Source organism: Erythrolamprus reginae, chromosome 1, assembly GCF_031021105.1.
Source record: "Erythrolamprus reginae isolate rEryReg1 chromosome 1, rEryReg1.hap1, whole genome shotgun sequence".
Taxonomy (NCBI): domain Eukaryota; kingdom Metazoa; phylum Chordata; class Lepidosauria; order Squamata; family Dipsadidae; genus Erythrolamprus; species Erythrolamprus reginae.
The window spans coordinates 138,852,263-138,876,920 of NC_091950.1; the positions used below are offsets into that span (position 1 = coordinate 138,852,263).

General features: G+C 42.5%; 2 protein-coding genes across 3 annotated transcripts in view; one reads left to right on the forward strand and one right to left on the reverse strand.

Moving 5' to 3' along the window:
• The window catches only part of LOC139175596 (acyl-CoA (8-3)-desaturase-like), a 30,972-nt gene extending 17,436 nt beyond the window's left edge, over positions 1–13,536 (reverse strand). The window contains exons 1-4 of one of the 2 annotated variants that reach the window (XM_070766771.1): positions 12,648–13,536; positions 11,349–11,459; positions 9,747–9,944; positions 8,751–8,852 (exon numbers count right to left, since the gene is read on the reverse strand). In XM_070766771.1, the coding sequence (XP_070622872.1) occupies positions 8,751–8,852; positions 9,747–9,944; positions 11,349–11,459; positions 12,648–12,866 (630 nt within the window). In that variant the 5' untranslated portion in view covers positions 12,867–13,536. Of the gene's footprint in view, positions 1–8,750; positions 8,853–9,746; positions 9,945–11,348; positions 11,460–12,439; positions 12,588–12,647 lie in introns of those variants that run through there. The other variant, XM_070766777.1, reaches the window with a different exon arrangement.
• The window catches only part of LOC139175661 (veficolin-1-like), a 940,898-nt gene that overhangs the window by 885,775 nt on the left and 30,465 nt on the right, over positions 1–24,658 (forward strand). The gene's annotated exons all lie outside the window — the stretch shown is intronic.

Genomic DNA, 24,658 nt, shown 5'->3' on the forward strand with positions numbered 1-24,658 from the left:
TCTTTGCTAAGTTAATTAGAATTAACTACACATGAGACATATTTCATCTACAGATAGCAATATTATAAAATCTAAACCCTTATAATCCCTTTTTCTATTTATAATAAAACATAAACATCTTAACATCTTAACTCAATATCTAATTTAATACTTTCATCTCTGTGTTAACTCCTTATCCAATGCTGCCATCAATCCTTATTTTGTCATCCGGGTCTTTAATAGATTAAAATTAAATCATCGTGTATTTTTTCAAAAGTAATTTTAAAAAATTACTTCTCAATTATTTTTAGTTTACAACCATTCATAAAATTTTCCCCAGATCTTATAGTAATCACACTCTTCTTTACCTTTAAGTTTTAAAGTAAGCCTATTCATTTCAGCACAATCTAAAATCTTACATAATATTTCTCTTTCATCTGGGATTTTATTCAGCTTCCAATTTTGTGCATATGCTATTCTAGCTGCTGTTAAAATATGTACAGTGATACCTCGTCTTACGAATCCCTCGTCATACGAACTTTTCGAGATATGAACCTGGGGTTTAAGATTTTTTTGCCTCTTCTTCCAAACTATTTTCACCTTACGAACCCACCGCCACCGCCACCGCCGCTGGGATACCCTGCCTCCGGACTTCTGTTGACAGGCAAAGGCTCCCCTCATTGGGAAACCCCACCTCCGGACCTTCCATTGCCAGCAAAGCACCCATTTTTCCACTGCTGGGATTCCCCTGAGGCTCCCCTCCATGGGAAACCCCACCTCCAGACTTCTGCATTTTTGTGATGCTGCAGGGGAATCCCAGCAGGGGAATCCCTGCATCTCAAAAACAGGTGCTTCTCTGGCAACAGAAGTCTGGAGGTGGGGTTTCCCAGCAAGGGAAGCCTCAGCAAAATCGCAGCATCATAAATCAACCATATCAACTGTAGCCAGCTCCTCCAACTTTCAATCATGCCTTTCTATCTTTTCTTTTATCTTTTCTAAACACTGATAATTTTTTCTCATCATTTCTTCTTTCATCTGATTTATGTTCTCATTCACTTGACTCAAATTTTCCTTTGTAGAGCAAAATTCTTCTTTAAGAGATTTAAAGCCTTCATTTAAAGCTTGAAACATATTTTTAATTTCTGCTATATCCATCTTTTCTCCAATACTTAATGAAGATTAGAAAATATATATATAACCTTCGTGAGACAGACACCCAGCTGATTTCCTCCCCTGGAGCCTTTGTTAGCTTGGGATTCCCCCCCCCCCCTTTCCTTAAGCTGCCTGCCTGAGCCCCTGCCGCCCAGCTGTTTCCTCCTCCCTCACCTTTACAGAGCCATCAGGTAATCTTCAGGATTCCACCTCTAAACTCCAGAAGCCCAGAGATCTCTCCTCAAAGCTCTGACTCCCGAAGACCCATCCTGCAAATCTAGCTTCTGTTGAAAGTTGTATCCACCATTAAAGAAACTTTAACCTAGTGGCTTCAAACAAAGCCACTCTTGTAACAAAGAGACCAGGTGATCCCATAGGTGAAAGGGACCAAATAACCAAATAATTTAAATAAATAAATCAAGTGGCTACGAGGGGCACTGGAGCTTAGCAGAATCATCTCTTTCCAGAGACTACCATAAACTCCAATAGCCCAGCCTAATCATCCCTGATTGCTCCTAGCTTCAGAAGCACAATAGACCCATCAGCAAGCCCCAAGATACTTAACCTCATTGACCTTAACAAAGAAACAACGTTTACTACCTACTGTCTAACAGCATTCTACTTCAACCCTATCTACTGGCAAACACTATTTTATTAACAAGAATGCCAACCAAAAAATTAAAAAACGCCACAAACCCCCCCAAAATGGATGGTGATTGCACCAACATTGATGATTTATGCTACAAATGCATCAAATCCACCATACATAAAGAAGAATGCACTAAATGTCAAATGTGCCATAATTACATCCACAATACCTGCCTGGAAATTAGCAAAAATGTCACCAACTTCCTACAAAAAACTTTCTCATTTCTACATTTCTGCCCTTCATGTTTACCTAAAATGAATGACCTAATCACCATGTCAATAAAATTTCAAAACCTCGAAACAACCATAGCCTCACAAAAAGTCCTCATAGATTCCATTGAATCACGCATTGAAGAACACTTGCACGCCTACATTGAAGAACGCTTGCAAATATGCTTCACATCTTTGGATAACAAAGTCACAGCACAATCAAAAGGAAACCCAGTTCATCTAAACCATATTCCAACTCAGCAACAACAATCATCACCTCAACCATATGCCCATCAACTGCCATCTCCACCATATGTTCAGTCACAACATCCACTACCTCAACTATCCTCAAACCATCCTAATGACATTTCCCTACTCATCAGAGACACCCTGGAACGGGAACAAAAAGGGAATAATGCTATTGTATTTGGGGCTCGAAGTCACTAACGAATCTGATATACAGTGATCCCTCGAGTTTCGCGTCCTCGAGCATCGCGAAAGGGCTATATCGCGAGTTTTCAACCCGGAAGTAAACTCCACCATCTGCGCATGCGTGCCCTTCCACGCATGCGTAGATGGTGGAGTTTCCCCGCCGGGCAGAGGCTTCCCTGGGTCTTCCCCCTCTTGCCCCGGTAAGACCCCAGCGGCGGCGCGAGCAACGGCGTGGGCTGGCGGGCGGCACGCGCGTGGGAAACCCCAGCTCCGCTTCCCAGCTGGGAAGCGGAGCCGGCAACAGTGTGGGCGGGCGGGCAGCGCGCGCGAGCTTGGGGACACCCCACTTCCGCTTCCCAGCTGGGAAGCGGAGCTAGGGTGTCCCCACCGCGCGCGCGTTGCTGGGGAAAGCGCGCACGCTTGGAGACACCCCACCTCCGCTTCCCAGCTGGGAAGCGGAGCTAGGATGTCCCCACCCGCGCGTGCGTTGCTGGGGCCGCTTCCCAGCTGGGAAGCGGAGCTGGCAACAGCGTGGGCGGGCGGGCGGCGCGGGCGAGCTTGGGGACACCCCACCTCCGCTTCCCAGCTGGGAAGCGGAGCTAGGGTGTCCCCACCGCGCGCGCATTGCTGGGGAAAGCGTGCGCGCTTGGGGACACCCCACCTCCGCTTCCCAGCTGGGAAGCGGAGCTAGGGTGTCCCCACGCGTGCGCGTTGCTGGGGAAAGTGCGCGCGCTTGGGGACACCCCACCTCCGCTTCCCAGCTGGGAAGCGGAGCTAGGGTGTCCCCACGCGCGCGCGCGTTGCTGGGGAAAGCGCGCGCGCTTGGGGACACCCCACCTCCGCTTCCCAGCTGGGAAGCGGAGCTAGGGTGTCCCCACGCGCGCGCGCGTTGCTGGGGAAAGCGCGCACGCTTGGGGACACCCCACCTCCGCTTCCTAGCTGGGAAGCGGAGCTAGGGTGTCCCCACCGCGCGCGCGTTGCTGGGGAAAGCGCGCGCGCTTGGGGACACCCCACCTTTGCTTCCCAGCTGGGAAGCGGAGCTGGGGTGTCCCCAAACGCGCGCGCACCCCAGGCGCGAGCAACGGGGTGGGCGAGCGAAGGGCGGGCGGCAGTGGAAGTAAAAACACCATCTGCACATGCGCAGATGGTGTTTTTACTTCCGCACCGCTACTTCGCTAAAAATCGATCATCGCGTGGGGTCCTGGAACGGAACCCTCGCGATGATCGAGGGATCACTGTAGACCAAATTCAAAAAATCATTGCATCCAATTTTCCAGCTGATGAAATTATTGAAGTGACCAGAGATGGCCCGGAATACAAATATAGAGATGGTTCAGTAGCCCCCAAATTCTGCAGAGTAGTTCTCACAAATGAACTCAGCAAACACAAATTCATTAAGACCATAAACTCAATAACCAGAGATGACTCAAACCTTAAGAAACTTCGCTCTGGACCGGACTTATCAATTTTACAACATATCCAATCCCATGAATTATGAGCAGATCTAAAAAAATGTCAAGACCAAGGCCAAACTGATCTTTATATCGACTACCGTGCCGGCTGCATCAAAACCAAGTTACGCAATCCACCAACCAACCCCCAAACCATCATCAACCAAAACCACCCCAACATCAATCTACCTTCAACCAAGATCAACTCCTCATTAACCTTAAACAACCATTGCCCACAACCATCCTAACTTCCAATCCATCACTACTCACAACCAACTCTCAATAAACCAAGACTAGGTAATGTTCTGTCGGGCTCTCTGGTAGAATCCTCCCAAAAATTCACAGGTACAAATTTCAGACACATACACGTTTGAAAATTCAAAACAATGTTCTTTATAATGAAAATTCACTTAAACCAAGCCCTCTTTTGGTATAGCAAAGAGCACTCGTCTCCAAACAAAGTGGTAATTTGTACAAGTCCCTTATCAGTTCTGTGATACTTAGCTTGCAGCTGTGAAGCAATTCACAGTCCTTCTTCTTTCACAAAGTGAAACACACTTTGCCCTGGTTTAGTTTCAAAGCGGGGAAAAATCAGCACATAAAAGGTAAAAGTCAGTAAAGCAGTCACGAAACACAACGAACAGATAATCCTCCACAATGGCTAAATCCACAGGCTGCTATTTATAGCTGCCTCACTAATTACCACAGCCCCACCCAACCACAGGTGGCCTCATTTTCTTTGATAATAATCTCTTAGTTGTTGTTGACTATGCATCACTCTCCGCATGCCTGGCTGTATCATTAACTCTTGTTCTGAATCCAAGGAGGAGCTAGATAATTGAACTCCTTCTGAGCTGTCTGCCCCACTCTCTTCCCCCCTGTCACTCATGTCTTCTTGGTCAGAGGAGCCTTCAGCAGATTCCACCGGGGGGGGGGCAAAACAGGCCTGCAGCATGTGGATGTCTCCCCCACATCCACAGTCCTTGGGGCAGGAGCTGGGCCAGAGCTAACCACAGCAGGTATGCACACCCCTTACTTCCTCAACAACATCCACTGCTAATCTGAAATGTAAACTGATGAACTTAAGAAGCATCGTTACATACCTGAACTCCTTCTCTTACTACAAACTGCTAAATTCAACATCATATTTATCTGTGAAACATGGTTAAATGAATCCCTCCCCGACTCCGTTATCACAGTAAGTGACTATCAAGTTTACCGTTCAGACCGTGAATCCCGCAGAGGAGGTGGTGTTGCAATCTTCTACAAGAAATCACTCAGCCTTTAAAAAGTGCAAGTTAAACAAGAACTTTATCTTCTTGAAACCATCATCTGTGAACTGACTTTAGATACCACACTTCGCTTCTTTCTATGTTACATAGCTCCAGATTATGATATCACACACGTGAACAAACTAACCTCACTACTAACGTGGGCAAACTCCCACCCTCATCCTCTTATATTTCTTGGAGACTTAAACCTTCCACATATAAACTGGATCCTAAACCGATACATTCAATCCTTTACAATGCCATTACTAGCCTAGGACTAGATCAACTAGTTACTAACAACACTAGACTTAACAATTGTCTTGACCTCATCTTCTGCAACAGTCTACACTCAATTTACGGACTACAGATAAAAGAACCCTTTTCTAACAGTGACCATAGCATGATTGACTTTTACCTAAACATACACCCTCACAAAAACCATCTTAACGAAAGGACAACCAACTATAACTTCAAAAAGGCCAATTATGACCTCATCAAAGCCTACCTCTCACCTTTTGACTGGCACACAATTTTCTCTGATTGCATCACTACTGAAGACCACTACAATATGTTTTTACTGGAAATCCAAAGAGTCATCAAATTATATGTACCACTAATATTCACAAAAACTAAGAAAAACAAATTACCCATAAAAATAAGAAAGCTCCAAACCAAAAAAAGAACTCTTTCGTGCAAAAAAAAAAAGCAGGCCATGTTTCAAACTTTAAAAGCCGCTATAAAAATTTGTGTCACCAAATAAAGACTGAATGTACCAATTATCACATCATCCAAGAGGAAAACCTTCTATGGACAAAGTCTACTTGTGCCTTCTATAACTTTGTTAACAATAAACTCAAAAACTCTAGACCCATCCCACCCCTTAAAGGACCAAACAACATAGACCATAATTATGAATCAGTCAAAGCCAACCTCTTGAACACCTTCTTCAGCTCACTCTTTGTTAACAACAATGGCTCATACCTAACATTTCTTAATCGTACCACAAATAACCTCAATGATCTTACACAAATTGATTTTACAGAAGATAACGTTAGAAAGGCATTACACAACCTAAAACCATCTTTATCTATTTGACCAGATGGACTATGTGCATACTTTTTAAAAAAGCTCTCCTCCACTTTAGCTGAACCTCTGAGCATAATTTTTAATAAATCCTTCAGTACTAGCTCACTACCCACACTATGGTCACTTGCCACAGTCATCCCTATCTTCAAAAAAGGAGATCCAAGCAATGTTGAAAATTACAGACCTATCTCCTTGTGTTGTGTCACTTGCAATTATGGAATCAATCATAAACCAATCCATTACACTCCACCTTGAAGCTAATAACCTATTTTCCAATAAACAATTTGGTTTCAGAAAAAAATTATCCTGTAATCTACAACTCTTACACTGTAAAAACATTTGGACCACTCAACTTGACCAAGGTAATCCAATTTATGTGATCTATATCAACTTTTGCAAAGCCTTTGACTCAGTTGTCCACAACAAACTTCTTCTGAAACTCAAATCCTACGGCATCTCTGGACTACTACACAGTTGGTTAACAGCATTCCTATCTAACAGACAACAAGTGGTCAAAATAAGAAGTGTCACTTCTCTTTCTGCTCCTGTTAACAGTGGTGTCCCTCAAGGTAGTGTTTTAGGACCCATACTATTCATACTATACATAAATGACCTTTGTGATTGCATCACTAGCAATTGCGTTCTCTTTGCAGATGATGTAAAACTATTTAATACCACCGACAATGCTGCTACCCTTCAAAAAGACATTAATGTAGCAGAATGGTCTAAAACCCGGCAACTTCAAATTTCCACCACTAAATGCTCTGTCTTATACATTGGTAAAAAGAATCAGAATACTAAATATAAACTTGGAGGAATTGAACTTATTGATAACCTTCAATCTGTCAAAGACCTTGGAGTACTCATATCCAATGACCTAAGTTCTAGAGCCCAATGCAACAACATTGCCAAAAAGGCTTTAAGAGTTGCTAACCTAATCCTTCGTAGCTTCTTCTCTGGTAATTTTGAACTGCTAACAAGAGCTTACAAAACATTTGTCAGACCAATCCTAGAAAACAGCTCACCTGTAGGAACCTACATTGCATATCTGACATCAACACAATTGAGAGAGCCCAGAAATATTTCACAAGAAGAGTCCTTCATTCCTCTTCTCACAACAAAATACCTTACTCCGCCAGACTTGAAATTCTTGGCTTAGACAACTTACAACTCTGTCGTCTCCATTCCAACTTAATTATAGTTCATAAAATCGTATACCAAAATGTCCTACCTGTTAATGACTACTTCACCTTCAACCGCAATAACACACAAGCATGAAATCAATTTAAACTAAATGTCAACCACTCCAAACATGACTGCAAAAAATATGACTTCAGCAACAGAGTAATCAACGCCTGGAATACAATACCTGATTCTGTGGTTTCTACTACTAACCCCAAAACCTTTAACCTTAGACTATCTACAATTGACCTCTCCCCCTTTCTAAGAGGTCTGTAATGGGCGTGCATAAGCGCACCAATGTGCCTACTGTCCCTGTCCTATTGTCTTCTTTTGTTACTTTTTATTATTACTTATCTAATGTTTAATTTGTACAAATTATCACCCTATAATTGTTTGACAAATAAATAAATAAATAAAAATAAAATAAAAATAAAAGATGGTGTTGGTGTATTTGTAGAATGTGGAGGTGGTTTCTTTGTTGCCATTGTTCAATTCAATTGGTCAAGCAGAACAACTGTTACAATTCAATCAAAAAGTATATAAATATTTGTAATCCAATATTTGTAATCCAATGGGTAAAACCAAGAATATTTGTAATCCAATGGGTAAAAATAGGAATATTTGTAATCCAATGGGTAAACAAATCCGGTGCACATTTCTCTTGTTTATTATAAATAAAATTCCATTCTTGGTCTGCAGTTTATAATGAGATAGACAAACAAATGATTTGATTTAAAATAAGAGAACCCTTTGTATTCTTTGTGTGGGAATGGGAAAATAAGAATCCATTTGACACCTCTATTATAAATAACACAACACATCTGATATTTACTCAAAATTTTTATTCATATATACAGTGTTCCCTCGATTTTTGCGGGTTCGAACTTCGCGAAAAATCTATACCACGGTTTTTCAAAAATATTAATTAAAAAATACTTTGCGGTTTTTCCCCCTATACCACGGTTTTTCCCACCCGATGACATCATATGTCATCACCAAACTTTCGTCCACCTTTAATAAATATTTTTTTTAATAAACTTTAATAAAGAAACATGGTGAGTAATAATCTAAATGGTTGCTAAGAGAATGGGAAATTGCAATTTAGGGGTTTAAAGTGTTAAGGGATGGATTGCGATACTGTTCATAGCCAAAAATAGTGTATTTACTTCTGCATCTCTACTTTGCGGAAATTCAACTTTCGCGGGCGGTCTCGGAACGCATCCCCCACGAAAATCGAGGGAACACTGTATTCCATTTTTCATTTTCATGTATATTCCAATATTCCATATTCTTTCCCTTCAATTTCATGGAACATTCTTAGAATTATATACTTATTTACCTTTAAGTGGCACATCACAACTTCATGAAAAAGGCGGTCCCGTTTTGGATTATTGAAGATTGAAAGATGTCCCGCATCATGTTGCAGCCAGCTTGCTTGAGACTAAAAGAAAATGATAAATCATAACAAAAGGACCACCTTTTGCGTTACTCCCACAACTTATATCCAATGGTATTTGTAATAGCTATGCAAGAACTGTTGGGATAGATACAATAAAGGTTCATTCATTCTAGGATTGTTTTATTCAATCAAAGGTTCATCCACCCAGAGAAACCTTCCAAACAGGATAGGCACATGAAAGCAATTCTACAATATAACCACAGATATCTTCCAAAAACATATGTGATATTTTATGATAGACATTGAGAAGATATGGTTGCTTTTTAATGTTCTATTTTTGGTTCATAACTTATCGTCCTTCAAAACGGTTGAGATATTATTATTATTATTATTATTATCATTATTATTATTATGTCAATACAACACAGCAAACGAGATCCCTATGCTGGATTTTGTATTTCATTATTATTATTATTACTATTATTGTTGTTGTTATTATTGTTATTGTTATTATTTGTTAGATTTGTATGCCGCCCCTCTCGGGAGACTCAGGGCAGCTCACAACAATAATAATAACAATATGACAATGTAATAAATCTAATATTTAAAAAAGCATCTAAAAAGATGACATGGCTTTCATAGAACATAGAGTTAAAAGGGAACTTGCAGGTCATTCAAGTCTCTTCTTAAAAGCCTACAATATCCTTCTTTTCTACAGAATCATTTGTTGGGCAGAACAGAAGTGGCTTTTTATCTAACTGAATTGCTTAGTCTTCTTCAACCCTTATTCCTCCAAATAATTGAATGCAATCTTCTGAATGCCTGTGACAATTGTGTTATTTTCTTTATAAATAAATTATTTAAATTTGGCTACTATAGGAAACCAAACTAATGGAAAATGCAATTTTGCCTAAAAAATAAAAACAAGAATATTACCTGAGCAAAGACCAGCAGTACTGTGGCAATAAGAAAAGATGTAATAGATACCCCAAAATACCACAACACAAACCAGCCAGCAGCATCCAGCAGTAAAACATGCAAAAAGATTATGAAAAAGAAGACTTTGTTTGGCTTGAGGAGTCCCATCTTTTTAACAGTGGACAGCAGTTCCCGAAAATCTTCTACCAATAATTTCTATGGGGAAAACAAATCAGAAAATTCACAGTAGTTTTGACTTTATGGATACAGTATAGCTAGCCCATGGCATCAACAGTTAACATCAAGAACTCTTGGCGCAATTGCCCTTCAAACTATCCTTTTCCTTTCAAACTTTTTATAGGGGAATGAAGAGGAAAACATGTGACCCCAAAATTTGATAAATATTCTTTCAAAGATATTAAATGTGGAAGAAAACAAATGAAAAATTGTTGCATAAATAAACTATTTTTTCTTGTGAGTGATGGCTAGACAACTTAGATTTCATGTTTGGGACACTAGAAATCAATATCTATTAATCAATTTAATAGATTATTAATCAATTTAATAATCTTGGCAAGAAGCTGAAGTAGTCATTAACAGGCAGGACGTTGCAGCATATGATCTTGTGGGCAATACTTAGATCATGTTTAAGGCGTCGTAGTTCTAGGCCAGTGATGGCGAACCTATGGCACGGATGCCACAGGTGGCACGTGGAGCCATATCTGCTGGCACGCGAACCATTGCCCTAGCTCAGCTCCAACGTGCATGTGTGTGTCAGCCAGCTGATTTTTGGCTTGCACAGAGGGTCTGGGAGGGTATTTTTGGCTTCCAGAGAGCCTCCAGGGTGATGGGGGAGGGTGTTTTTACCCTCTGTCTGCTCCAGGCAAGCCTTTGTAACCTGGGGAGGGTGAAACATGAGACCATTGAGCCCACCAGAAGTTGGGAAACAGGCTTTTTCCAGCCTCCAGAGGGCCTCCAGGGGATGGGGGGAAGGTGTTTTCACCCTAAATTGAATTATGAATGTGGGCACTCGCACATGTGCGATAGAAGAGCGTGCATGCCTTTTGGCATCTAAGGAAAAAAAGGTTCGCCATCACTGTTCGAGGCTTTCTAGACCCAGGGTTGTAAGTCTAGTTTTGTAGGGTATTCTGTTTCGAGTGGAGGACTGAAGAGCTCTTCTGGTGAAGTATCTTTGGATATTTTCGAGGGTGTTAATGTCCGAGGTGTGGTATGGGTTCCAAACAGATGAGCTGTATTCAAGGATGGGTATGGATGATAGTGAAGATATTCTTCAGATATATTTGGCAAGGATCAGGTGCAGCTTCAGGGCAATGAAGTGGAAAGTGGAAGGGAATGAAATGGCAGACATCAAGATCACTTCATAATTAAAAGTCTGCTGAAGGAAATGGACTTTTACTGATTTTATAAATTCCAAGAGATTGGAATGAAATACAAGGATAAATGCAGAAATATTGAGAAGCGCCTTATAAAATCTCTTTTGTTGACCTCAATAGCAGATCAGTTTTTAATGACAAAGGTGATCATTGGGTCAAGTCCTATAATATTTAAGAACTTGAAAGTTAACACCACACTATCTTAATTTTCTGTCCCCAAACTTACATTTTTTTCAGGCTCAAAGCTGGGCTGATCAGGTGCCAATTCCCCAATCAAGAGTGGTGCCATGTGCTTCCTTACTAGAGTCATGTCAAGGTGAAAGGCTGTGAACGGATCCTAATGCCAAAACAAAGAAAAAAGATAATGAAATATTATAAGAATCATCTTAAAGGCAACCTGGAAGAAACATGTTTAGGCTGATAGATAATATTTGATCCTTATCTTTCTTCTCTCCAATTCAAAGCATGACAGGCATAATTCCTGAAGATATTGAGACACTTGCACTGTTACTGGCTCTGAAGGGTTATGATTACTTCTAAACTATAATTATTCAGAAAATGATTTTGGCTTCAAGTAAAGTCTGGGAGCAACAGATGACAAAGAAATTGCAGTGTATTGTAGAAAATAAAAGACAGAAAAAAATTATATTTTGATTATTTAATTGCCAGAATAATGGATTATGATTTAATAATTACACTTAAATATAGTTAGAAGGAATTTCTTGTTCTGATCTTCACTTTTGTTTTTTGGTAAAACTGTAAAAATAAAGATAATTGCAATGTTTTACCAACAATTCTAAGAAAAACTAACATATAGATCATTTTTTAAAAAAAAAATGGTTCTAAAAGCATAGGGTATATCAGGAATAATATGTGTTCATGAATATAAAAGAGAAAGAGAGAATCTGTGTGCTGATTTCACTGCACTATTTTATTTAGTTATTTATTTAATCACATTTATATGCCGCCATCTCCTGGCGGGCTCAGGGGGTGAACAACAACAGGGAGTGAACAACAATAAAATGAAATACAAAAGTTAATACCCCAGAATAAAAAAAAACCATTCACCCATCAGTCATTCATTGACTAGGCTGGAAGACTTTGATACTCAACAGTCCTCCCAGGCCTGCCTGCAAAGCCAAGCTTTTAGGGCCTTTCAGAAGGCCTATTTTGTTGGTAGAATTCCTGTTTTATTTCTCTCACTTCTATTTAAATTAACAATGCTTCCTGCAAGATTTGGCTCCTTCAGAGTTGGGAAAATCACACACATAACATAATGGGGATTGAAGAGACTGAAAACGACAGATAAAATCAAACCTGAACGGTAAAGGAACAAGCAATTAATAACTCAAGCTAGCACTTAGTAGAGCTACCAAAAAAGCCCTGGAAAAGATATTTAAATGCCATGCTCATCGCTACAAATATCAGAATTGTGTAAACTATGGTTTTCCCTGTGACACTTTATGGAAGCGAAAGAAACTGTGACCGTCCAAGTCTCCGCCTCGTCACCTGCCGCGCGCCTTACCGTGGCGTCCTGCCCTGCATAGCCGCACATGGTCCTAGAGCCCCCCGGGTGCCTCTTGTGGAACCGACTGACGTCATAGACTTTCCTGTCAATCACCAGCCAGCGCTCCCGTGACGAGTCTCCCTGGCCAGTACGCAGCCCGATCTCTTCCCAGGTAAACCAACGCGAAGGGCAGGCGGAATCAGCCTCTCTCTTCTGCCTGACCTGCTGGAAAGCCATCTCTCTCCGACTGAGGTTTCAGGAACTTGGCACTGTTTTTTTCAGCACCATCGGGAGGACAAACTGGGCGAGTCCGAGCGAGGGAGTTTCCTCACTTCTCCGCCTTCGGTTGACCCACATTTCACTAGCGCTGCTCACGTGAAACAACGCAGACTGAGAAACTCCGAAAAGGCAACTCGGGCGAACCTAAAATGTTTCGCTTTTCGAGTACGAAGGAGAAGCAGGCTGCCGGCCGGTGTGAGTCCTTGTATTTTGAAAAGTTGCCCTCCCCAGCTGGTAGTGATGGGACAGAAATCAGCTGTGCCAGTAATCGTTTGTTTTAGAGAACGAACTGAGGTGGGATTCAAAGAGTCACTATTGATTCATTGATTCATCTCTGTCTGCCTTCTCTCCATCCCTGGAATACCACAGGTTGAGAATTTCTACTTGCTATACAATGTTAGAAGAAATGTCCATCTGGGTATAGTTCCATGTGGGAAGAAAGACACCTGAAACATGGAAGCTGCTTGGAAAGATGGTTTAATAATGAACAGGACCACATGAGTCCTGGGCAAAAAAAAAAGCACATGGGAGGGGGGAGGGAGAGAGGGGGGAAGAGAGAAATACCTTCTCTTGCGCCCTGCCTTGGATTTTCCTGTTCCTGTGTAAGAAATGTATCCCATTGGCTGTCAGACCCCCAGGGGGTGGGGGCCTTAACTAACTCTGTAGGCTGTCTAAGTCCCAGGTTTGGTTGAGCCTTGCAGGGTGATGTAATCTTCCCAGGTGCCACTGGTAAGATGGGTAGAGGACTAATCCTGTCATGTCCTGAGGGCCATGTCTTAAGCCCATCACCCTGGAGCTGAAGGGTGAGGGGAAGGGAGCTGCAAGAAGCTTCTTTGTCTTTAAAAACATGTTTCTCCTTTTCTCATCCAGGAAAATATATTTTTTCTGCCTTTTTAATATTTCTTAGAATATTATTCTGGGAGAGAGGTGGGTGCTAACTTCTTACAACAGAAAGGAGACTGACAGGATCTGAAACAGCTTTCATTTACGTAAGCATTATGGTGGCAAAACACACATCTTACTGGTAGCTTGCGAGGAGGAGTGGCTGACAGAGACAGAAAGCCTCCTTGAAGCCTGGGGAAAGTGAAACATCAGCCAAGGGGCAAACAGGAAGTTTGTTTCTGAACTTCTAGTTGGGCCGTTGGGCCATTTTTCACCATCCCTAGGGTTTAGGAGGCTTTCCTGAAGCCTGGAGAGTGTGAAAACAGCTGAAAAGAAGACTGAAAATCAACTGGCCTGTGTATGCATATGTGCTGGAGCTGACATAGGGCAATGCCTTGTCTCTCTTAGATATTGCTCCATATGTCATCAGTGGCACATGTGCCAGATGTTCGCCATCACTGCTCTGGGGCCTTACTGTTCTTCTATCTATTCTGCAATACAGTGAACCCTCGATTTTCGCAGGGGTTACATTCCCAGACCACCCGCGAAAGTTGAATTTCTGTGAAGTAGCGGTGCGGAAGTAAAAACACAATTTTTGGCTATGGACAGCCAAACACTACCCCCGCGCACCCTTTTCCAAGGTCGCACAAGGAGCCGGGCTTGAAGTTGGGGGCGGGGAGCGACAAAAGTGTGGAGGCCGGCAAAGATTGTTTTGAATGTTGGCCACCCCCGCCAGCCCAGCGCTTCCGGCTCCCTTGCCGCTACCTCCGCCCGCCCGATTCGCCCCTCTCACCAGCTTTCTTGGGGCACGAGTCCTCCTGCAGCAGCGCTGGCGGCTACGGCTTCTCGTCCTCCTCTGAGCGCTTTGAGAATGCCCGCCCCGCCCCTCTCACAGTCCCTTAGCTGAGAGCGCTTTCGTCACAGCTGTCAGCAAGGGGGCTGCAGGAGAGGCGGGGCAGGCATTCTCACAGAGAGAGAGCAACAGACAGAGCGAGATAGAAAGGAGACAGGGAGAGAGAGAGGGAGAAAGAGAGAGAGAGAGCAAGAGGGAGGAGAGTGGAAGGAAGAGAGAGAGAAAGAAATGATAGAAAAAAGGGGAGGAAAAAAGAGAAATGAGAAAATGATTGAAGGGAGGCCTTAAAGTGTATAGAGCGAGTCATGTTGGGATCCCCAAGTTCCACAATCTGTTGGAGATGTGCAGCACTTCTGTGCACTTCTGCAAGCCGTTCAAGCGTTAGGCCAACCTCTTCTTCTTTCTCAGCTTGTTCAGCTTCCTCTTCTTCCTCTTCTTCACTCGCTGATCTGGTCAGCTCCTCCAGATCTTTGTCAGTGGTAGGCCATGCTCATCAAGCAACCCATAGACTTCATCGGATGTCATGTTACTGTGCCTGTGCCAGCTTCACAGATTTCTGGACTGCAACATGTTGAATTTCTTCGGGATCAAATCCCTTGTAATCATGCACCACTTCTGGCCACAATTTCTTCCAGCAGGCATTCATTGTCTGTGTCTTCATATCCATTAAGGCATTCTGAATGTTCTTTAGACACGATGCGATTGTGTACTGATGCCAGTAGCCCTTCAATGTGAAGTTTTCATCAGCGTCCATTGCTTCCACGAGGCTTCCAAGAGAATTGTGCGTGTACAGTGCCTTAAATGCGCGGATAACACCTTGATCCATCTGGATAAGTGATGTGGTGTTTGGTGGCAAGAATTTGACTTGTACCCCATCATGTTCATGTGCCAGGTCATCATGGCCTCCAGCATTGTCCATTAGGAGAAGCACTTTGAAATTGAGTCCTTTGCCAGCCAAATAATCCTTCATCTGTGGGATGAAGCACTGATGAAACCAGTCCCGCGTGAGGGCTTTTGTAATCCATGCTTTAGGATTATGCATCCAGTACATTGGCAATGCATTCTTATTTCTGTTCTTTAGGGCTCTTGGATTTCGGGACTTATAAATGAGCCCTGGCATCATCATGAAGCCTGCTGCATTTCCACACATGATCAAAGTTACCCGATTTTTCTGGGCCTTAAAACCAGGGGCTTTGGCTTTGTTTTGCATTAAGAAAGTCCGTGAAGGCATCCTCTTCCAGAACAGGCCTGTTTTGTCCATGTTGAACACCTGTTCTGGAAGGTAGGCCCCTTCTTCAATTATGTCTTTAAACGTGCCATGGACGTACTGTTCGGTTGCACCTGTATCCGCTGTGGCAGCTTCTCCGTGCAATGACACATTCCTCAGGCCATAGCGCCATTGAAATTTATCAAACAATCCTTTATTTGCTGTGAATGTGGATGGGGTCGGAGAAGCAGTGGATGTTGATGGCTGGGGGTCTTCTGAGTCATCAGCACCTTCATCAACATCTTCTTTTCCCTCATCTGCATCGCCTCCTTCTTTGTTTGCCAGATGGGTGTAGAGTTGTTGTGCCTTTGTCCGTATAGTATTGGTATCCAATGCAATGCTCTTCTTACGGCAGTCTTGTACCCACACGGACAAAGCAGCTTCCATTTTCATAAGCCGTTTATTTCTAGGCATCACCATCCTTTTTGCTGCCTTGTTGACTGTTATCATAGATGTTTGCCTTATGTTCTTTTCATCTTTCCGAATGTATCGCACACTCGATTCGTTCATCCCATAATGCCGACCAACGTCTGCATAAGAGCGACCCTCTTTTAGCATATCCAAAAGTTCAATTTTCTCCTTAATTGTCAGCATCTTCCTGCTCTTTTTAGTGTCGCAGCCTCCGCTCCACGTGCAACGTTTAGGAGGCATCTTCCAATAAGTTGTAATAAGTTGTAAAAGTACTACACCCATGCACGCTGCGATAACACCACTGATTGGCCGAGATTTCTGTCCATCAGCGTTGTCGGGCAAAATTTTTGCGATGACAACGCTGATTGGCTGAGATTTCGGCCCATCAGCGTTGTCGGGAAAACTTTTTGCGATGACAACGCTGATTGGCCGAGATTTCGGCCAATCAGCAATGGCAGACGAAAGTTTGGTGATGACGTATGATGTCATCAGGCAGGAAAAACTGTGGTATAGAAAAAAAACACGGAGTATTTTTTAATTAATATTTTTTGAAAAACCGTGGTACAGCCGTTTCATGAAGTTTGAACCCGTGAAAATCGAGGGATCACTGTAATTCTAATAAAATCATTGCATTGCAACAGGCCCCCAAAATTACTTTGGAAGCCTAGAAACAACTTTTCAGAACAACTGATTGAAAGTTGTGGACCACAGCTGGATCTCAGCTAATGGGACTTGAAAGAAATGTTTTTCTACATTGGAAGAGAAAAGGCTGAAGGATCCAGCAAAATTTGCTCTAGTCCAAATACAATTTAAACAGCATGGTTTTAATTGTATTGCAGAATGTAATACAGAATGTGCATAAGTTTCCATGTTTAATGTTTTTTAGAAATTCAATCAAAAATTTTATATACAGTTTCTGCAGCAAGGTAGAGTGAAAGATAAAACAACAAATTATCTGTTAAATCAGAAACCAATGGATCATCAAACAAACCAACCTTGAGTTCTCACTAGAGACACAAATGTGTCTAGTCTTCAGAGAAGGGTGCCATACAAATCTAAATAATAATAATAATAATAATAATAATAATAAATAAATAATAATAATAATAATAATAATAATAATAATAATAATAAATGATCAGCCCATATTATCATATTTTGGACACATTATGTGAAGACCTAGCTCTCTGGAAAAGGATGTAGTTCTGGGAAAGATGGAAGGAAAGAGAAGAAAAGGATGACTAACATCAAGTTACATGTGCTCAATTTCATTGGCGATGAATGTACCAATGAAAGACCTGAAAATCTTTTTTAAGGATCGTGGAGAAAATCTATGTGTTCTCTAGAAAATAAAAGCAACTTGATGGCATAGCATCAATAATCAATGTTTCTAAATCTCAATGCACAATGAACTTCCCCACATTTTCTTTTCTAAAAATCTGCTTTTTGGCACCAGCAGATGGGTGGTTCATAGGCAATAAGTCAATGATAGGTTGAAAGCGGTAAAGAATTGAGAGGATTCACTGCTCTGGCTTGAGAATGAAAATTTGACATCAGGACTTCCACAGTCCCACTATCCCTGGGAATAGTGGTTCTCTGTACATTGGAAAGCTTAAATATTTAAAGTATAATTAAATAAATAACTCCCTGAATAAGAGACATTGACAGGCAATGGTTACTGAGTGTCTTACTCTCATTTTCTTACCATTGGAAGGCATACAAATCTAAATAAATAAATAAATAAATAAACAAATGGGATGTTTGTAAAGGAAAAGAGAGCAGAAAAGAGGAAAGTCTGTAGACAAGTGAGGTTTGTCAGGAAAGCTTTTCTAATAGTAGGTTAAAAATCAGCGCTTATAGAAACCCCTTAATAAAATAACCAAGTTTGTCCCAGACAGCATATTTACCTCTTCTCTTCATCTATTTGTCATCATTTGCCAAAAGGTGCCAAAAGGCTGATAAGTGAAAAGAAAAAGTACAGTTGCCAATAACACTTTTTTAAAATATTTTTTTTATTTAAAACGAAACAGACATATAAAAACACACACAAACATAAAAGAAAAATACATATCTTACGTAGTTTCAGAGAGTTGGCAAAATGCGTAGAGATAGTTCATAATAACCAAAACGGCAGCAGAGAAAACAAAGCAGAAGTCTTTCAGACACTATGATCAGAGGGGTTTAACAAACAGTCTTCGGAGAGGGGCGGCATACAAATCTAATAAATTATTATTATTATTATTATTATTGTTCTCTGCAGCTTATTAGCTGCCTCTGATGTTCTTAAGTAGAGTAGAGGAGTGGCCAATTATCCCCCAGTCTTACTCCTGAGGAGACCTCTTCTGGAGTAACCATTCCTGTCTCTTGGCAGCTCTGCGGGCTCTTGCATCAAGAAGAGGGGAAGCTTCTTCTTCCTTATCGCTGTTCTGAGGTGCTGGAGGTTCCGATCGCCCTGGCACTGAGTCCTCGCCATCCTCCCCACTATCTGACTCAGGTGCCAGATGCACAGGCTGCTGGCACATCACCAAGTCAGTCTCCTCTTCAGCAGGATCTGCTATCAGCTGTACAGGCTGCTGGCGGGCCACAGCAATTACTTCTGGGAATACTGGACCCTGAAAATTGAGAAAAAATATTATTACATTATATTACATATACCACAGTTAGAATTAGCCTTGCACAATGCTGGGAAAAAAAGGCATATACCAACTGAAAATACAATAATTAAGAAAATTCTTGACTGGGCTGAGCTAGATAAAATGACTATGAAATTAAATAAAAAAGAGAACTTGGAATACTATAAAATTTGGAACAAATTATATGATTGGATTAAAAAGAGAAAGTAAACCCTCCCCCGCAGGAAGGCGGAACCGATTAGGAGGTTCCGCCCCAGATGCCTGATGGACCCAGAGGTCTTTCAGAGGGCGCTTGGGATTTTACCAGGTATAATGAGAATAGAACAATTATATGAGACAGATTGAAGAGTTAATAGAACTCGCTTCGAATGGTGGTTGGGTCAACAAAAATGGTTGCAGATTAATGCAATATGCAAATATTTGAATAAAAGTGAGATTAAATAAGCATTTTTGAGAGAAGAAAACTGTCTAGAGAAAATATTGAAAGAAAAGATTAATGATTCAAAAGGACAGGCTAGTAAGATTTATAGCATGTTATTACAAGTGGAAGAGGAAGTGATTAAAGGCCTAACAAGATACTGGCAAAATGAATTACAGATTAATGAAAGTGAGATGGAAGAAGTAGTAGAAAATATATACAGTGGTACCTCAAGATACGAACCCCTCGTCTTACGAACAACTCGTGATACGAACCCGGGGTTCAGAAAAAATTTCCCTCTTCTTACGAACGTTTTTCGAGTTACGAACGCCAAACCCGAACTTCCGGGTTCGGCGTTCGGAGGCTCCTGGGAAGCCGCCCGGCTGTTTTAAAAGGTGACCGCCGGGCTGGGGGGCTTCCCAGCACCCCCCGGAACCCCGAACCTGGAAGTTCAGCAAAAGTTCGGGGTTCGGGGGGTGCTGGGAAGCCCCCCAGCCGGGCTGTCACCTTTTAAAATAGCCGCGCGGCTTTCTAGGAGCCTCCCGAAGCCGAACGCGGAAGTTCGGGTTTGGCGTTCGGCTGCGGGAGGCTCCTGGAAAGCCGCCCGGCTGTTTTAAAAGGTGACAGCCGGGCTGGGGGGCTTCCCAGCACCCCAGCCCCGAACCCCAAACCCAGAAGTTTGGCAAAAGTTCAGGGTTCGGGGGGGTGCCGGGAAGGCCCCCAGCCCGGCGGTCACCTTTTAAAATAGCCGCACTGCTTTCTAGGAGCCTCCCGAAGCCGAACACGGAAGTTCGGGTTTGGCGTTCGGCTGCGGGAGGCTCCTGGAAAGCCACCCGGCTGTTTTAAAAGGTGACAGCCGGGCTGGGGGGCTTCCCAGCACCCCCCTGAACCCCAAACCCGGAAGTTCGGCAAAAGTTTGGGGTTCGGGGGGGTGCTGGGAAGCCCCCCCCAGCCCGGCTGTCACCTTTTAAAACAACCGGGCGGCTTTCCAGGAGCCTCCCGCAGCCGAACACCAAACCCGAACTTCCGCGTTTGGCTTCGGGAGGCTCCTAGAAAGCCGCGCGGCTATTTTAAAAGGTGACCGCCGGGCTGGGGGGCTTCCCAGCAGCTGCTACGAGCGGCATTTCACTTTCCTTCCCAGGCAAAAAGATGCCGGGGAGAGGGACACGCCTTCCGCCTGGGAAGTCCGGCCCCATCATCCCAGAATGCTGGCCTTTTTGCAAGGGAGGGAAAGTGAAATGCCGCTCGTAGCAGCTGCTAGAGCCGCCGGCATTTCACCTTCCCTCCCAGGCAAAAAGAAGCCGTGCTGGTGCTCCAGTCGCCCGGTCCTCTCCTGCCTCCTGCGCCGATGTTCCCCACTGCGTCGGGGGCCGCCAGCCCCGAATCGGATGCACCCTCGCTGCTACCACTGCCGCCACGCCCACTGCCCGCCCCATCCTCGCTGGAGGTCTAGCCGGAGCCAGGTCCACTCGGCCGTGTCTCCTCACCCGCCGCCCAGCCGCCCAGGATGCTGACCTGCTACCTCGCGGCGCGCCCGCTGCCGGCCCGATCCTGCGCCTCCTGCTCCCCCCCCCAGCCAAAAATACAAAGGCGGTCTGCCGCTCCCGCGGAGCAATGGGAAGATGAAGCCGCCAGCAGTTTCAGCCTCCCTTTGCTCCATGCTGCTCCGCCCTGCCTGTCTTTGTGTTTTTGGCTGCGGAGGGCAGCAGGAGGACCTTCCTGACTCCCTCCCCCCAGCACTTCACCCAGGACAACAGGCAGGGCGAAGCAGCGTGGGGCAAAGGGAGGCTCAAGCCTCCTTTGGTGGTGGCGGCCGGCTTCCCGGTTTCTGAGTTTTGGGCTTGCACGCATTAATTGCTTTTCCATTGATTCCTATGGGAAACAATGTTTCGTCTTACGAACTTTTCACCTTACGAACCTCCTCCCAGCACCAATTAAGTTCGTATCTTGAGGTACCACTCTATAAGTTAAAGAACACAAGAATTAGAGAGATGAGAAGGAAAATTTTACAGAAATGGTATTTCACGCCAGTAAAACTAGCACATTTCCAGAGGAAAGGAAAAGGAAATTGCTGGCATGGTTGCCAAATAAAAGGAGTTTTTATGCATATGCTCTGGGAATGCGTTGAAGTTCAAAATTTTGGAAGGAAGTACAGAATGAAATTAATAATATGCTAAACATTAATTGGATAATCATGAAAGAATTAGCAACACTAGTTAAATATGGGGAATTACGAGAATTTAAAGAAATCAAAACAGCAGCTTTGGAAAGCGCTCAAGCAGTAGTGGTATTAGGGTGGAAGGATAGCAATAAATGGACAATCCAGAATTGGTATTGGTACATGGTGGACCACATCCACTTCGAAATTATGGAAATAAGATTAAATAACTTTGATGAAAATAAATTGGAGAAGCTGATGGCACGATGGAATAAGGTGAAAAATTATATCTTAAGTAGAATTTATGACGACAATGTGAAAAATAAATTCCAATCACTTTTTGTATGTAAAGAAATGTAAACCGGAGCTAAGGAAGAAATTTTTTGCAAATAATTTAACCCCCTAAATGGTGGTGGGGTTTTATTGGTGTTGGGCACTTTTTCTTTAAGCATTTTTTTTGTTTTTTTGTTGTAATAAAATTTAATAAAAAATTTTTTTTTAAAATAAAAAGAGTTGGCCTTCTCCTGGTCCCATCGACTAAACAATGTCGTTTGGCGGGCCCCAGGGGAAGAGCCTTCTCTGTGGCGGCCCCGGCCCTCTGGAATCAACTCCCTCCGGAGATTAGAACTGCCCCCACCCTCCTTGTCTTTCATAAATTATTCAAGACCCACCTATATCGCCAGGCATGGGGCAACTGAGACACCTCCCCCAGGCTTTTATATCTTATATTTGGTATGTATGTGTTGTTTGATTTTAAATGATGAGGTTTTATATGTTTTTTCTCTTTTAATATTAGATTTGTTCCACTGTAAAATTTTCTCTTTTAATATTAGATTTGTTCCACTGTAAAATTGTTTTTATTATTGTTGTGAGCCGCCCCAAGTCTTCGGAGAGGGGTGGCATACAAATCTAATAAATTATTATTATTATTATTATTATTATTATTATTATTATTAAAATAAATCAGTAAATAATTAACTTAGTAGTGTAAATAGGATGATTTTAACTATATTAAAATGGAACAATTATATCAATGAATAATAATTATGTATGTTAATGAAGATTTATATAAGTACAGTATGTTAATGGAAAAGATTACATAAACATGAATTTATTGTCAGTATAAGTTGCTGTATTATAACTCTAGAGGTTATGTAGTGGAGCTATATTGTACTGTGTTGTATTGTTTTGTTTGTTTGTTTGTCTTATATGTGTGTTTTCCTTTTTTGGTTTTAAATATAAATAATTCAATAAAACTATTTTTAAAAATAAAGAAGAAATCTACAGTTTGGCCTTTAAGTGTTACTCTTCACAAAGCCTCCCCATGACACAAAGCAACAGTGGCTGGAAAAAAGGGGCTGATTGGAGAGCTTCACCCACTGTCTCTTTCTCCCTTACTTCTCAGCAACATGCAATGTTGACCATTCCTAGTTCAATGATGGTTCACTGGGCACTTGAACTTCCAGATTCAGTGAGTGTAAGATGGATAAGAAACCAGGCCATAGAAATGAGTGTGGGAGGGCAGTCATACATCAGGGCAGTCAGACAGAGGTGGGTTTGGACCAGTTCAGACTAGTCACCTGAACCAGTAATGACCCACTGGTGATGTCAACATGACATGGAACTGGTTCAGTCGGTGCCAGTCTGTGGACACCACCATCTTTTCTTTTTCTTAAATATTTTTTTGGGGATTTTTTTTTCCTTCTGAGCATACGCAGAAACTGAATTTCTGACACTGCACATGCATCACTATCTTGTTTCCAGCTTTTTTGGGGGGGTATTTTTTGGCACTGCACATGCACACATGCTTGCACAAGTTTCAGCCACGTGGCACAGGAAGAAGCGAACCAGCATCAAGGTATGTTAGAAACCACTCCTGATCACAGATGGTTGATGTTAAGTAGGTTTGCCATGTTTTCGACCAAGCAAAAGGTCTGGGACAGTCAGCTAGCGCTCTCTTTTTTTCTTGCAGCATTTCCCCCACCATGCCTTGATGCAATTATTACAAGGTGGCTCCTTGAATAAAATCTCTGTGTGCCAAACTCAATGTTCATTATGAGTGTAACCCATCCTCACTGCTTTGCAGCTGTAATACGTTCACAGTTGAGGGAGGCTCCTCTTAGGCACTGGCTTATCAGACTATGCTGCAGCCAGAAAGAGAACAAGAAAGATTGCCTGATGAAGATGCCCTCACTGCTAGCAATCCCCTCCTCCTTTCTCTTTCTGCAGCTGTTTGAAGGAGTCTCGGTAGGACTGGTGGGACAGGGAAAGGGTGAAACTTAGGTAAATAAAATTAAGAGAGTAAATGGTGGCAAAAGGGTGTAGGTGTCAATGGTTCTCTCATTTACAATTATTAGACAGATTTACTTCAAATTTATATTGGGAAATGTGGTCTCATCAGCGCTCTATACAGCGGGATCACTTTCCTATTAAAAACACTTCTCCCCTGAACCTTATTTATCCCTTTAACATATTTAAATGTTTCAATCATGTCCCCACTTTCCCTACTGTCCTCCAGACTATACAGATTGAGTTCATTAAGTCTTTCCTGATAAGTTTTATGCTTAAGTCCTTTCACCATTTTTGTAACCCGTCTTTGGACCCGTTTAATTTTATCAATATCTTTTTGTAGGTGAGGTCTCCAGAACTGAACACAGTATTCCAAATGTGGTCTCACCAGCACTATATACAGTGGGATCACAATCTCCCTCTTCCTGCTTGTTATACCTCTAGCTATGCAGCCAAGCATTCTACTTGCTTTCCCTACTGCCTGACTGCACTGTTCACCCATTTTGAGACTGTCAGAAATCACTACCTCTAAATCCTTCTCTTCTGAAGTTTTTGCTAACACAGAACTGCCAATACAACATTCAAACTGAGGATTCTTTTTGCCCAAGTCCATTATTTTACATTTGGAAACATTAAACTGCAGTTTCCATTGCTTTGACCACTTATCTGGTAAATCTAAATCATTTGCCATATTACAGGAATATCAATCCTATTGCACACTTTTGAGTCATTGGCAAACCTTCCCCTATGTCACTCACAAACATATTAAAAAGAATAGGACCCAGAACAGACCCTCTGGGGCAAGAGTATCTGTCCACTTTTCTTCTGTGTGACAGCCC